This window comes from Dendropsophus ebraccatus, chromosome 15 (assembly GCF_027789765.1).
Source record: "Dendropsophus ebraccatus isolate aDenEbr1 chromosome 15, aDenEbr1.pat, whole genome shotgun sequence".
Taxonomy (NCBI): Eukaryota; Metazoa; Chordata; class Amphibia; order Anura; family Hylidae; genus Dendropsophus; species Dendropsophus ebraccatus.
In genome coordinates, this window is record NC_091468.1 from 39,283,641 (window position 1) to 39,299,572 (window position 15,932).

The 15,932-nt window shown below is 38.5% G+C and overlaps 1 protein-coding gene across 1 annotated transcript in view; it reads left to right on the forward strand.

The window, feature by feature from the left end:
* The window catches only part of SYNDIG1 (synapse differentiation inducing 1), a 181,517-nt gene that overhangs the window by 102,358 nt on the left and 63,227 nt on the right, over positions 1-15,932 (forward strand). The window contains exon 2 of the mRNA XM_069954757.1: positions 8,751-9,317. Within this exon, the coding sequence (XP_069810858.1) occupies positions 8,838-9,317 (480 nt within the window). The 5' untranslated portion in view covers positions 8,751-8,837. The remainder of the gene's footprint in view (positions 1-8,750; positions 9,318-15,932) is intronic.

A 15,932-nucleotide genomic window follows, 5' to 3' on the forward strand; every position in this document is an offset into this window, starting at 1 on the left:
AAGTCTAACTTGGGCTTTGGTAATTCTTAAAATGTTTTACTGTAGTTATTGTCAGGATAATATTTCTGGCACAGAAGCCATTGGCATTTTTCCAGGATGCTAGTAGGGGCTACCACATTGGGATTTTTGCCATTGTCCTGTATGGGAGACATAAGGCATAACATATGGCTAGAGCTGTATTTGCATTTTACATAACTGTTTTATCGTAGACCGATATCTAGGGTTCTTGATACTTCTTGGCAGTATGAGGCTATTTGAAAAATCTTGTAGCTGTTTTGCTAGAGCAGCTTTGCAGAAATGGAATTACAAATATTAGTCAAAATCTCTGTGCAAAAAAATAGCTAATCTGCAAATTACTCGTTTATGCACAATACATCCTGCTGCACTTTCAATGTAAATCTCGCCTTTTCAGAATGCAGAATAACCATCATTAATGACGACTACTTGAATAAAGGGTTTGAAAGAAATAAAAATATCTACTAGCGTTAAATTGTATGGTAAGGTTCATGTATAAATAAAAATATTCTACTTTCATGTTTAATAATGCCAAAAAGGACAAATTCCAGCTATTATCTAATTACAGAAATTATCTATTATAAAGATAATACAGTGGTAGATGGAAACAGCAATGATGGGTTAGCTATGTATAATTTTTTTATTATTTAGAATCACTGATTGTATACTGATTCCTCCAGTAGTTATCATATAATATATTATATATTATTGTATAATTTTACTTTACTTTATAATAAGAAGTACATTGTGCTGACAATATAGTCTAACACCATGGTCCAGAACATTTTGTACTCTGTAAGCCATATTCAACTTCCAGTGATGGTTGGAAGCCAATCCATAAAAAAAACAGAGGCCTGGCATATTAAGGGTAAAGTAGTATCAAATTTACCACACAGGGATAAAACCAAATAAACTGGAACAGTTCAGAGGTTAAAGGGGTATGTATTCTCATCACCTAAAATGTTATTAGGTGATAGATAATTGCATTAGCAAAATTGCTTCCTCTCCCTATACTTGATAGCCTTTTGTCTAGGTTCCTAAGTTACCGACTAACGCTCAGGTGGTCGGTACCTTGGGAGCAGTAAGTTTACTTTTTTTCTCCAACTATCTCTCCCTCTGTGAGGTCACACACATTTCCAGGGCTTGTGTATTGCCCCTGGAGGTGTCTGAAATCTCAGTGGGAGACCCAGTGATGCAGAGCCAATTCAGCTAAGCATTTTGGCTTCCCATCCTCACTATCACCTCCCCCTCTTCCTAAACCAGATTGAAACACAGTGTTGCCAAGTTGTATCGGTATGGTAAGAATACCTCCCTATCTCCTTCAACTGATGTCCCATGTAGTAGGAATGTATATATGTGTTTCTGACATAAATTGCGGGGGTCCTGATCAGTTTCCCTGAAAAACAGAGGTATAATAATTATCCTTGTCTTGTTGGATCATCAATCTTCTCATAGAGTCTGCCTCAGACAGACTCTATACGCAGAGCTATGACCACAATATTACAAATCCCCTTCCCTGATAAAAAAAGAAAATTATTAACCCTCTTCCATTTTACAAAGAAAAATATGTAAAAAGTAAACATATTTTGTATTGTCGCATGTGGAATTGTGGGATCTATTAACCCCTTCGGGACCAGGCTAATTTTGTTTTTTGCGTTTTCGTTTTTACCTCCTTGTGCTTAAAAGGCCATAGCACTTGCATTTTTACACCTACAGACCCACATGAGCGCTTATTTTTTGCGTGACTAATTGTACTTTGCAATGACAGGCTGAATTTTTGCATAAATTATACTACGAAACCAGAAAAAAAATCAAAGTGTGGTGAAATTGAAAAAAAAAAACGCATTTCTTTTATTTTGGGGGAATGTGTTTTTACGCCATTCGCCCTGGGGTAAAACTGACTTGTTATGCATGTTCCTCGAGTCGTTACAATTAAAACGATATAAAACATGTATAACTTATATTGTATCTGATGGCCTGTAAAAAATTCAAACCATTGTTAACAAATATACGTTCCTTAAAATCGCTCTATTCCCAGGCTTATAGCGCTTTTATCCTTTGGTCTATGGGGCTGTATGAGGTGTCATTTTTTGCGCCATGATGTTTACTTTCTATCGATACCTTAATTGCACATATACGACTTTTTGATCGCTTTTAATTACATTTTTTCTGGATTTGATGCGACCAAAAATGCGCAATTTTGCACTTTGGGATTTTTTTGCGCTGACGCCGTTTACCGTGCAAGATCAGGAATGAGATTAATTAATAGTTTGGGCGATTACGCACACGGCGATAGCAAATATGTTTATTTATTTATTTATTTACTTTTATTTAAAACCTGGGAAATGGGTGGTGATTCAGACTTTTATTAGGGGAGGGGGCTTTTTACTAATGACAACACTTTTTTTTTACACATATACTAGAAGCCCCCCCGGGGGACTTCTAGTATATACACTTTGATCTCTCATTGAGTTCTTTGCTCTATAGATATACAGCAAAGATCAATGAGATCGGCACTCGTTTGCTTTCGGCTGCTGCAGCCGAAAACAATCGAGTGCCGAGCCGGGGACGGCGCCATCTTGGAGCGGTCCCTGGCCGACTTCAGTAACGGAGATCGCTCCTCCGGGACAACGTCCTGGAGTAACAATCTCCGCCACTAGACACCAGGGAAATGCTGTATCCGGTAATCGGATACAGCTGTCATGTTTGACAGCTGCATCTGATTACTGTATTAGCGGGCACGGCGATCGGACCGTGCCCGCTAATACCGGCGGTCCCGGGCTACAAGCGGCACCCGGGACCGCCGTGGTTCAGAGCGGGGTCGCCGCACGGCCCCGCTCTGAACGCCCGCACCCGCGCGAGGACGTACAGTTACGTCCTCGTGTGGGAAAGGGTTAAAATATAACACTATGGGAAATGGGAAAAAAACACTAGAATTGATTACTTTTTTATTATATTTCAGAAAGAGAAAAGAAAAATCAATAAAAAAATTTCCATGTACACCAATATGGGGCCAATAAAAACTGTAAATCATGGCACAAAAAATGAGCAACCATACATCACTTTAGTTGGTAAAATAAAAATGTTATGTCTCTTAGAAGGTGAGAAGGCAAGGAGAAGAGCATTGCTTCAGTGTGACCTAGATATCCGTTCATTAACAACCTTTGGTCATAAAGTAGTTAAGAAATATTTGCAGTATTGTCAATGTTGATATCACATGTGACCAGATGAGATGGCAACAGCAACAAAACAATTTTATGCCTAGCCACAAAGTGTTGGGTCGTGAGCCACATGAGGGTTTTGAGGTAAACATTGGGAGACTGTCATCTAATGCATGCATTTTGAAAAATCTAAAAAAAATTTTTTTATATTCTAATGAGAGAGACATAATGTTTTACAAAAGTCACATCAGTTATGGGCTTTAAGCTAATTCTTTTGCTCTTTGAGAGTCCAATTAAAAATAAAAAAAAGTTGTGGCAACTTACTGGACAGAAGTACAGTGGTGCCTTGGATTATGAGCATAATTTGTTCCGGAACCGTGCTTGTAATCCAAATCTACTCGTAAACCAAAGCAAGTTTTCCTATAAGAAATCATAGAAATGCATACAATTGGTTTCACATCCCAAAATAATGATTTATTATTCTGAATAACATGTAAAGCAAATGAAAAAAACATTCAAAAACAGCAGAATATGTGATATTATAAGGTACTTTACAGTAACAGAGAAGATTGGAAACACAAGGGTGGACAGAGACTGCAGGGAGCATGAAGGAGTGAGCAGGGCAGATGCAGGCACATACATGCAGCGCCGCTCTCTGTCCGGGGAGAGAGGGGTTACAGCTATAAAGAGATTACCTCCACAGTCCTGTCCCCTGATACCTGTACCCCAGCCTGAAGTGAATCTGCTATGATTAAGGAGGTAAGGGAGACTTCCTGGGTACAGTGATGTAGACCGCTCTATGCAGACCATGCCCCTCCCCCACTCCCCCACCCAGTACAGGGAGCTCTGAAACCAAAGCAATGCTCTTAAACCAAGTCACAATTTTGAAAAACTGTGAGCTCTTAAACTAAAACGCTCTTAAACCAAGTTGCTCTTAAACCAAGGTACCACTGTATATGATAACAGTTTGTCCACCTTCAGCCATCACTTTAGGAGCCTACTGCATGCTCTTTTATTATTGAGTTTAATGTATAGACAGTATGCAGTAAGTTCCAAAAACCCTTGTGGCAGCTCAAGACATCCAGAATGTTATCATTTACCAAATTGGAAAATGCTAAGGTTTTAACCCCTTAATGACCAGGGGTGTACATTTACGCCCCCACAGGCTGTGCATTAATGCAGGAGAGTATAAATGTACACCCTGCCGGGGGTCGCTCTGTATAGCTAGCTCAGGAACTGATCTCGCTTCATAGCGGCCCTCACCCTCAATGGCGGGCCACTGCGATCGCGCGTCCGTCCGCCATTAACCCCTTAAACGCCACAATCGCGTTTAAGGGGTTAATGACGTGTAAGTGACAGGAGCAGCTCCTGTCACTTTCCAATCGGGACCCCAGCAGACCATTAAGGCCATTTTGGGCTCTGTCCTTAAGGGGTTAAAGCTGTGTATTACAGAAATAAGAAGTAATACAATCATGTTCAAAGTGGATATTTAATTCAAGGTTTGATGCGCTAAGTCTACGTTGCTTTGCAATGTGTATTTCATTAAAGTATTCAATTTTAATATTCATTTTTTTGTTGGACTTACTGACAGACACTAGAGCCTCCATTCTAACAGCAGTCAACACCATTCTAACACCATTTCTCCTCCAGCAGGTATATTCTGTAGATTCTAGTTGCAAGGGTCCATTGCTTCATACTATAACATATCATACCATACTTGATTTGTAGTTTCAGTTTCAATGCTCAGTAAGATAGATCACATCTATTGTTATAAAGCTTCTTTGAATCTTTTTTTCATGGAAAAGATCATTTAGAGACCAGGTCGCATATCGTGAACAAAGCGTGTACAAAGCATCATTCGTTCTTATTTGAAATGATTCCTGTAATGAGTTCGGGCAGAGTCACCTTCATCTTTTACTATAGTTCTGTAAATGGTTTTAAACTTTTAGCGTCTGTTGTTTCCAATCATTGTGCTCGGTAATGGTGATAAAAGATCTCTAGGTTTTTCTCTGTTCTCTTTTAAGACAGTACTTATAATAATGTGCTCTGTGGGTTAGTTGAAAAGTGGCGATTAGATCCTTCTTCTGCTTTTACAGTCTTGCCTTTTTCATCTGTAACACAATCTTGCCAGTCAATTACTGCATTATGGTCTATAGGTTCCTTGTATTTTCAAGCTATTGAATATCGAAACATAAAAAAGTCTAGTACATTGAGTATTGAGAGGTCATTTCTCTAAGTACTAAGCATTATTCCTATTTTATATGATTATTGGTATTCAACTAAAGAGTTAAATACCTTGGAACCTTGGGAATATCTGTATCTGCTTTTGCGTCTGCTTAGTGTGAAATCCAATTATACTCATTATAATGCTCATACTGTATCTACATCTAGATTTACTACAGCATTACTGAATTAGTATGTGTGAAGTCGAAGGATATTCCAGCATTTTTAAAGCTGTGTCAGTTAGAACCAGTATTTATGGAGAGATGTGATTTCTATGGACTACCATATTGCCTTTCTTATCAATCATCACTTACCGACAGTACATTTCTAACTAGTTCATTTCCTTAGCTTTAAAGTCTATATGCTCATTCAGAGCCCCAATAGGAAGAAATCAAATTTAGTACACTTAGAAAAAAAAATTGAAGAAATTTGTTAAGAATTCTTTTTAAACTTTTTTGACAAAGGCATAGAAAAAAAAACATTTAATAGTTATCGTTCTCTAAATTTTTAACCATCCATTTTGAAGTTGGTGTTTGAATTTTTATCAAGAAGATGCCCTTGTGTTGGGGAAAAAAAGAGCAAACAAAAGTCTCACACATCAATAATCCTGACTGTAATTGCAGACACAAGCTGGATTTGGATGGGCATCGTCCCCATTTGCACAGACCCATTGATTGAAATGGGTGTACCCATTCCCGTCCCATACTATGGCTTGCCAATATTTGTTGCAGCACTGATCATGGCGCTTTTTACGGATCTGTAGCAACAATGCCGATGCCAGCCTGTTGAAAGTATATCCAGTGGAAAGATTTAAAAGCCAGTTGCACAGGTCCGGGAAGTTATGCAAACGAGAGAGTTATTGGATTTTTAGGCTGAATACACTAACGCAGAATGGTTTAAATGAAATGTTAGAAAGAGTGTAGCCACGTTGATGGAAATAGAGATTTTTATTGTTTTTATATATTTAGACATTTTTAACATTTGTGTTTTTTGATTGTATGATGGTTCCAGTATGAGGTCATGAGGGGGAGGAGCTAAGGGGAGGGTTTTTAAGGTTGCATGAGTGTTTGCTTAATATTGCCCTTGAGAAAGAGATTTGGTATCTCTATAAACATTGGGTATGCTGAGTATACTGAACCTTTTATGCATTTGAGAAATCAATTTGGGAATCCCAGTGTTTCTCTCCAGAAGCCAAAAGGTAGCTACATGGAACAGAAACTGATATCAATGAGATCTTTCTGAACCAGAACCTGGAGGTGGAGGGGAGCGTTCCAAAACTCCCCTCCTGAATCTGAGTAACATCTGTACTCCCCTCCTTAATGATACTTTCTTATGGTTTTATCTGGTGTAGAGTTCGCTCTCCATTTTCTTTGTTTATTGTATGGTACATCCCTTTTTTATGCATTCCAGCAAATAAAGAAACAATTATATCTAATGCAATGTTACTTCTACTATGTGCATGAATGGTTGCAGGTACAGCTCCTGTTCTTGTCTTAGTGGAAAACAGCTGTGATATACAGTTGGACTCCCACAGTTACGTCCACAAGCCTGTAAACTATTTTGATGCCGCAGGCAATAACAGCTGCTGCTTCTCCTTGACAGAAGGAGGGGGCAATTGTACCTCTATAACCCATAAAATAGCTCATGAACACGATCATAGGCCACCAGCGGGATACCATGACAGCCAGGGTAACAGATTGCATGTCAATTTTTTGCATGGAAAGCAATAACACCATGATATATAATAATTATACCAAAACATTAATGCCCCCCCCCTCACACACACCAAATATTTAATCAAAAATTTATATGTGGCCTTAAAAAGCAAGTCCTCTTACAACTACATGGACAGACAAATTAAAATGGCTCTTGAAATGAAACACAATGAAACCATACTTTTCCATGACATGAGCAAAACCAGTAAAACATACTTTAAAAAAATTATACATATCTTGTGTTGCCATAATGGCATTAACCAATGGAATAATAGTTACTTATTATTTATGGTGTATGGTGAAGGGCACAAACTTTAAAGAGACAAAAATCAATTTTGCTAAGTTTCCCATTCCCCCACAGTTAGCAAATGTAAGTTTAAGGAACTGTTATAAAAAAGCCAGACACAGACAGGTGGATCCTAGGCTTAATCCCACCCAATGTTCCTGCCTACTTGCTTCGGTCTGCCCTAGGCAGCAGTGAGCAACTGGGCAATAGTCCATAATCTAGGCAGGTGAAACACAGAAAGAGACTAGACCAAGAAACAGAATAAAGCAGGGTTGACAGGTCACGACAGAAGGGCAGCAGGGTACACAATCACAATCCATAGGCAAAGTCCAAGGTCAGGTAAAAGGATCATGGCAGGTGGAAAACATGGAACTTCAGTTACAAAGCAGAGGGTCAAAATACAAAGCAGAGATATATAAAGTATAACCAGCAATTAGTGCAGGCAATGAAGGTGTTTTATAGGTAACCAGAGGTCTGATACGGGACTGGATTGGCCCAGCCCCTAATCTCCAGCCACAGACACCTGAGTGTAACACTCACCGACTAGGAGAAGACCTGTCAGTCATAAAATAACCAAAGAAATCCAAAGTTAACTAGCCAGAGAAACACATCAGAGGCAAGTCGGATGTGGCTGATCAACAAAACCTTAGCAGACAAGTCAGTGTTCAGACAACAATAAAATGAATAAAAAAAAACCTGACAATCAGCGCCATCTCAGCCACGTGCCACGAGCTGAGGAATGGGCAGAGAGCCAAACAGGTGCATACATAACAGTAAGTTAGTACATTTCTCCGGACCATAAGGGGAAAGCAAAGTTCCAAAGTTTACCCATCTCCCTTCCCAGTATCCGCGTCCTCTCTCATCCTTTGATGGACATAAAGTATGTTTTTTCTTTTCAAGTGTACCAGCTATACAACTATGTAAATATTATGCAAATGTAGATAAACAGTTACCCAGACTATTGTTCCATTAGCATAATTAAATTTGGCATTTTGATCAACTAAAGCTTGAGTGTCATCCAATCCATGAATTAATAACTTCCATCACACTGTGAGTCAGCCATCATTGAAACTGAGCAGAAATTTTATATTCAGAGTCAAATTTTCAGGGCATCGAAGCTCCATTTTCATTTAACTTCCTGTGAATTAATATGGAAATACCCAGGTCACAATGAATATGGCCCATAGTTGCATCAACTGTAAACTACTGAGTCGTGGGCTACTGATTAGAATGCGGTGTGCAGTATCAGGCATAATGACTAAATTACACAGACTTGTCTGATTATTCATTTTGGATGTCGCTGGCTTGCATTTCTGTTTTCCTTACATCATTTATTTTTACTGCTTTTAGGAAAATAAAAGCCATTAGGCAAATGTGACCTGCATTCTCCTCTACAACGGGAGCTACAGAAGCAAGCAAAACACACAAACTCAAAATATGGATGGTTTAATTGAACAGAACAGTGTGCTTATGCATAATAAAATCACAGAGGTCGGGAAACGAAATGGCTTAATCAACACAAGAAATTTAATGGCGGAAAATAAAGATGGAATGGTCTCGGTTTATCCGACACCTCAATATCAGAGTCATATTGTTGGAAGTATTTCTTCTCAGACTGGCATGGACAACATAAAAAATGACCCAGTTCAGCAACTCTTGGATCCTAACATGCTACAACAGACTGTGGAGTCTCATTATCGCCCCAACATCATTCTGTATTCTGAGAACGTCTTACGCTCCTGGGGCGAGAATGTCAGCACTGAGTGTTGTGAAACCACCTTTATTGAAGATAGATCACCAACCAAAGACAGTCTTGATTACCCAGATACCAAGTTCATTGACCTTTCCTCTGAAGATATCAAAATTCATACTCTTTCCTATGACGTAGAAGAGGAGGAAGAATTCCAAGAGTTAGAGGTTAGTCAATCCATTTAATTATGGTTAAAAATGAACCACTTTAGAATTTGTCCTTCACATTTACAATTAGATAATCTTACTAAATTAAGATAAGGTATTGTCATGTAGGAATAGCAGATAGGTATTTGGTTTGAAATGTCGATAGATTTAATTTATGTCTAATTTACCTCTGACATTTGGACTTTGATACCCAGAGCTAAATTTTAAACACTTGGAATCTTAATTTTGTAAATATTTTATTGATCTGAATATTATTCAAGGTAATTAAATTACTGTGAATTTTGTAGTTCACTGTTAAACTATAAGATCTAAAGTACTGAGCCCACTGATCACAATTTGTGCAGTGGGGAAGTTCCATAAAAGCAGAGGTCTGGCCAATTTTAAAATCTTGTGGCCTGCAGGGGGAGTTTGATCAGGAGGATAAATTTACTCCCTGTGCCCGCAGTGATTTGTGGGACTGGCCTTTGGAACCCCGCTGGGCTCTGAGACCCAACTGATGGACTGGCCACCCAGCCAGTCACTGACAGGGGCGGGATGCCACTCCAGTCTATGATTAGTTGAGTGGCCAGTCCATCAACCAGGGCAGGAGTTGTGATGACATCTCAACTTGGGGGGAAGGTCGCACCACTCGCCATGGGCACAGGGAGAGCTAAGTTCGTACTCCTGATCAATTCCCCCCCTGCCGACTGCCAGATTTTAAAATTGGCCAGACTTCTCCTTTAAAAAGTGGAAGGGAAAAAAACGCACTTAATGAATAATTAGTAGATTAGAATGGTTAAAGGGTATTCACAAATAAGTTTAACAGAAATAAATGAAAAAAAATATATATATATATTTTTGACAAACTTACTATTGATTTGTCAGGCCATCAAGATTCTCACCAATTGCTACAATGAACAGGCATTGTTCATATCCACTCGACCCTGCTCAGCTCTCCTTAGGAAGTTAAGCGTATAGTGTATAGATTGATAGAAATTCTCACTTTCGATAAATTCATATACCGCTGTCTGGAAAGAGTATTGAGTGCAAAGTGTTGAGCACTTATTTGACAGTTTTAGCAGTTAATGGTGGTCTCAGCATCTGGTCCCCCCACATATCAAAACTTCTACTATGTCAGAAGTTTGTTAAATTGGTTGCTAACCTTTAAAGAATCTTATCTCTCATCCATTTCCATTCTTCATACCTTTCTTTTATGTCAGTTATAAGTAACTTTCCCATCTAAGCCAAAACCAGCTAATTCTTAATGCTGGTTGCATTTTGATTAACCTTACCATGTACAATTATTGTACAATACTTTTGATATGTGCAATGTTGCTAGCCATGTTACCTTTAATTATACAATATGAATTCTAAGATTTATAAAAATACTTTTTTTTATCCTATAAATGATATTTTTCTTTATCCCCTGTATGTATATGTTCAAAAATGATATTATGGGAAGTTATTGTGGTGAAGTTATGTAGTGGTTCACTGCTCATTACAAAAGAAGATTAATCATTAATTATCTAATTAATTACATAAACAGTATAAAATGCGCCATAATGAAATGTCACTTCCAGTTCTCATCATTCGTTGCTTATCTCTTGTCACACTTGTTTAACTTTGGTAATTGAGAATGCCTGATTCTGACAGCGAATTTATTCCTAAAAGGATCATTCGACACTAGACCAAACAATATTTTACATGCCATGCATCCTGATAACACTGTAAATATGCGGAGATCGCCTTTTCCTTTTTTTTTTGCCATGAGTTATAATAAGTGTGACGCTTTGAGTATATGGGCGCCTTAGCAACTGTAACACCTTGCATGCTTTCTTTGTCTTTGCATGCCCAATGCCGCTTTGGGCAGGGAAAAAATATGATGATTCTGTTGACCTTGACACAGTAGCCATCCTATTATGAATATGAAAATTTTAATATTTCAAATCTTGTATATGAATAGTCACCTAAAGATAAAATATTGAAATAGTATACATTTTTTGATGGTAGACTCCCTTTAAAAATGACATAGGACACTTGCTTATATGTTTAATTGCATATCTGTTTCTTGCAGACTGTTCTTATAAAAGTTTTCTTTAATGTGCGTCTTGTGTGACAAGATGATGACTATATAAATGCTTTGGATATGTTCACACAATGTTTTTGTCCATATGTCCATATTTTTACCTTAAAAAAGTATGGAAAACAGAAAGAAGATCATGTTGGGTACTATCACTAAATTAGCTTCTCAGAAAGTTAAAATCACCTATTTTACCAGCAAGTTCTTTATAAGAAACTGACAGTTTAACTATCAGTCCTGGAGAAGCTAATGCTAAGATGGGGCTGTACTTATCATTACATTAAGTCATTAAGGGAATTGATTGATCCTTTTCTGCTATAAAACATTCTAAATCTTGGTGCATGCCATGCCCACACAATTGATAAAATGATACGAAAGGCATGGTTACCAGTAGGAGGCATAACTTACACTTCCCATAGCATATTATTACTAAAGACAGAAACTTACATCACTATTTGTGCAAATCTACGCCTGCTCATAACAGGTATAGATTTCAGATAGGTGCCAAATTTATTAAGAGTTTTGTAACTTTCCATAAATTTTGCGATATGACTAGATCTGAGTACATCCAAAATGGCAGGTCTTTTGGGGTGTTCTTGATATGCAGGGGTTAGTATCTGCCAAAAGTGGTCCAAGAAAGGACAACTATTAAACTGGGAACAGGATTATCTCCCTGCTAGGCCCTTTGATGTGTCTCATCAGCTGTTGTCTAGGATCCCAACCACCTCTATGTTATCAGCAATGGCCATGCTGATGACTCCCTCCCTGGTTGGATCTAGGAGCGTGCATCTGTGTGTACAGGCTTATCTCTGCATTAATCAATCACACTGACAGTTTTCAGTGCTGTAAAGCCTTCAGAGTTGGTGTAGCTGAGCTCAGCACAGAACAGCAGAGCACTGGTTGGCAGAACTGATGTCAGCCCTAGTGCTGCTGGTGAATATGACCAATGTTTGTTAACCAGACCACCCACTAATGAAACTAGGAAGTGGAACAGTCTTCAAGAACCTTGCATGGTAAAAAGGAGAGGTGGTTATATAACCCTTTAAGGGTAGCTTTACACGTACCAGATCCGCACAGATTGCGAGTTTGCAGCAAAATCAGCTGTGGATCCTGGTAGTGTGAAGGTGAATGGGTCACATACAAGCAGCGGAATTTTCATTCCGCTGCCTGTATGTGACCTGGCCCCTTTAACCCTCTGCATCCCGCCGCCCGCAGCCCTAGCCCGAAGCATATATTACCTGCTCGGAGCTGCGGCTGTGTGTGAGGCTTCTGGCTTTCCTCGCTCTCCATCAGTCAATCAGTGCACGGCAGCACTGATTGGCTGATGGGGAACCAGGAGCCAGTAGGAACATTGCCTTACTCTGTGCCCCTGTTGTAGTTGTTGTTTGCACATTGTCTTGCCTATCCTTCCAGAAAACTACTCCTTGCAAATACTACAATTATCCACTAAGATATAATGATGATTTGCTATTTATTTTTGCTTCTAAAGTTTGATATAAGCTGATATGAATTTCCAGTTTGCATTGTAATTGGCCCCACTGTTCTGCCCTACTATAAGTCCTGGGGAAGTCTAAGTACCAGTAGCCATTTTTAAAACCCAGGAAAGATAATTGCTAAAAATCAGTTTTGGTCCTGCAGCCTAAAGATCTGTCAGGATTATAACATATAAAGGACAATATAACTAGACGAAGACCAAATAAAACTAAAGCTTTAGTAAAGTATAATAAAAAATTATGGCTAAGGCATACTGGAAAATGTAGATTGAGAAGGAGGTAGTAAAGACAGAGATGATAAATAGATAGATACCATCTAGATAGAAAGATAGATAACATTATCTCTTTGTCTAGTATCTACCAATATCTCTGTCTCTAGATGAGGTACTTCACCAGTTTTATTATCCAAATATAAATAGGGTAACAAAATATAAGTAGACACATAAAGAAAAAATGTAATAGCGGTAGCTAATCTTTGAAGAGCCACATTGTAAACCAGGTTTCTTCGCATGGACCATTATTACCAATGCTTTATATATCAAAATAGTGAGTCATATTTTTTCAATGTTGTCATTAAAAAACACTTTAAATAAATTTTGGCTTTTGTATTTCACTTTTTTATGTGATTAAATAGCATTAATATACAGAAACTATAGGAAACTCATTGCGATTCTAATGAGGCAACTCTATGAGGGTTTCATACCAGGATTAAACAATATACGTAGAATTAGGCTGTAGCTGTACAATTAGTAGCGGAAATGCATACACTTTCTGATCCAAAAATGAGCAATTGTGTTTAAACCTGCAGGGAATCTGCGAATTATACTTTTGTTTTACTGCCAGATATTAAAGAGTGAATCACAGTTTTCCTATTGTCATTTGTTGAAGTGTGACTTTATACTTTGGCTTCCAGGACTAGTAGAACACAGTGGTGCTGATAAACGTCTTCTTTAAAATGAATAATCATTGCAGGAGGGAAAGCCTTAGGCAAGTCTTTTCCATTGTACTGCAAAATGAAAAGGCTTGACATAGTTTTTTTTTTAGTATAGTACAATCAGCCACAGTACTTTGCTTCGTACTAATCCGAAAACTGGTTATGACAGTCTCATTGAGCAAAGAGTTTGGTACTTGGCATTACAAAAGTTGGTTTAATACCCTAAGAAGATGGAAAATCTTCTATGAATGTACAGAGTAAGACTAGTGAAAGGGAAATAGACTGTAGGGCTGTAGAAGACGAGCTAGGCTCAAGGCGGAAAATGAACAAGTGCTGAATATCATTAATTCAACAGAAAATGGAACCTATTAAGGGTACATTCACACATACAGTGCTCGCAGCTTTTTTTGATGCTGCATATTTTTTACTTTATGTCTGCTTCACTTTGTGCTTCAAACTCTTATACATGTGAATGTACACTTAACCTATTCCAGGCAAAAGGTATATAATGTTATTTTATTTATTCATTTAAATAGTTACCTTCCTAACATGCTACTATCATAAAAAAAACAAAAAACTATTTACATGTTATAGAGGCAACAGCGACCTTCAAGTGCCAGAAGTTACCCAATAGAGTGTACCATCTCCCCATGTTATAGTGAACATGTGAAAGGATTTGACTAAACTCTGTTTAAACCCACAGAATATGGGTGGAGTGCAAGCCAACAGAAGGTAGCCACACCCTATACATATAACACAAAAAGCTAAAAATGGCCAGCACTCCAATACCTCTGTTCACACTATGCAGATTGCACTCCACTGTGGCTAAAATACAGACAAAAACAGGAAAGTGCAACAGCAACCTGCAAGTGCCAGGACTTACCGAATATACTCCCTCTGTTGTACACACAATAAAAACCTATCCTAAAGATTTTGTAAAATTAGGTTCTTAGCACACCATTTGATCAAATAGAGTGTGCCACCTCACTACTTTAAGGTGAACCTCAGAGAGATGGTTCCCACATTCACATTGGCCTCTCTTGGCCTCACATTAAGGCTATGTTCACACTACATATATTTTCGTAAAACTACAATTAACGCGAAAATATACGTTACGTCGCCGCCTATGGAATCCCGGTTGGAGTGTATACACATAGTATATACTGCGGTGGGGATCCTTAGCGGCGCCGCGAGAAACTGACAGTGCACTCAGTGGAGTGAACGGCACCGGCCTACAAACATGAAGGATCATTTTTTGCTTTTTATGGTATAGAGACATGTCAAAAGAATATTCAGGGTCTGGGTTATCAGACTCTTACCTGTTGCTAGAATGAGTGGGGGAAAGGGCTCAGCTAAGCACTCCTCACCCTCCCTCCATGCTGCAGGAGATAGCTATAGACTTTTTATAGAATCCTCTAGCAAGTAGATAGATGGAGAGAGAGAGAGAGAGAGAGAGAGAGAGAGAGAGGAGCTCAGCCAAACACTTCTGCCTGTTTATTCAGGAGATTGGTGATGTTTCAGCATCCAGATTATGACCAAAAATTTTGAAATGCCTCTATGACAGGTCAAAAGGTTTTGGAAATGGTAGTAATGGTTTAAAGAGTACAAAAAAAAAAAAAAAAAAACACTACAGAGAGACGTGTCAACAGTTTTGAGCAGTGTCTGACTGGTCTGATCATTTTGACCGTGATCGATCAGGGGGACAAGTCGAAAAAATTCTGCGCACTATGTGTTCACTCCTGGCTCTGTGTCGTATGACCTGGAAGTAATGTAAGTCTTTTGGGCTGACCAGGTCGGAAATTGACACAGAGCTGGGAGTGAATATAGTCACCAATCATTTAGCAAGCCAAGTGGCTCCAATATTGTTCATGAAGAAGGGCAAGAGTATCTCCAATAAATTCTTATAGTTCAAAAATTCATATTTTTACTAATTTTCTTTTAACTGATGTTAGCAGAAGTATAAAAATCTTGTTTTAAAGTGCACCTTTAATTAATAAAAAAAAACTTTTGACATGTCCTAGATTTTATTGGTCAAGGTGTGATGGATTAGTAGACTAAAGAGAGAACTGCCAATGCTGCCATGTGCTCCTCTCCCTGCTCTGAGATGCCCCCTTAGACTTTAATTGGGA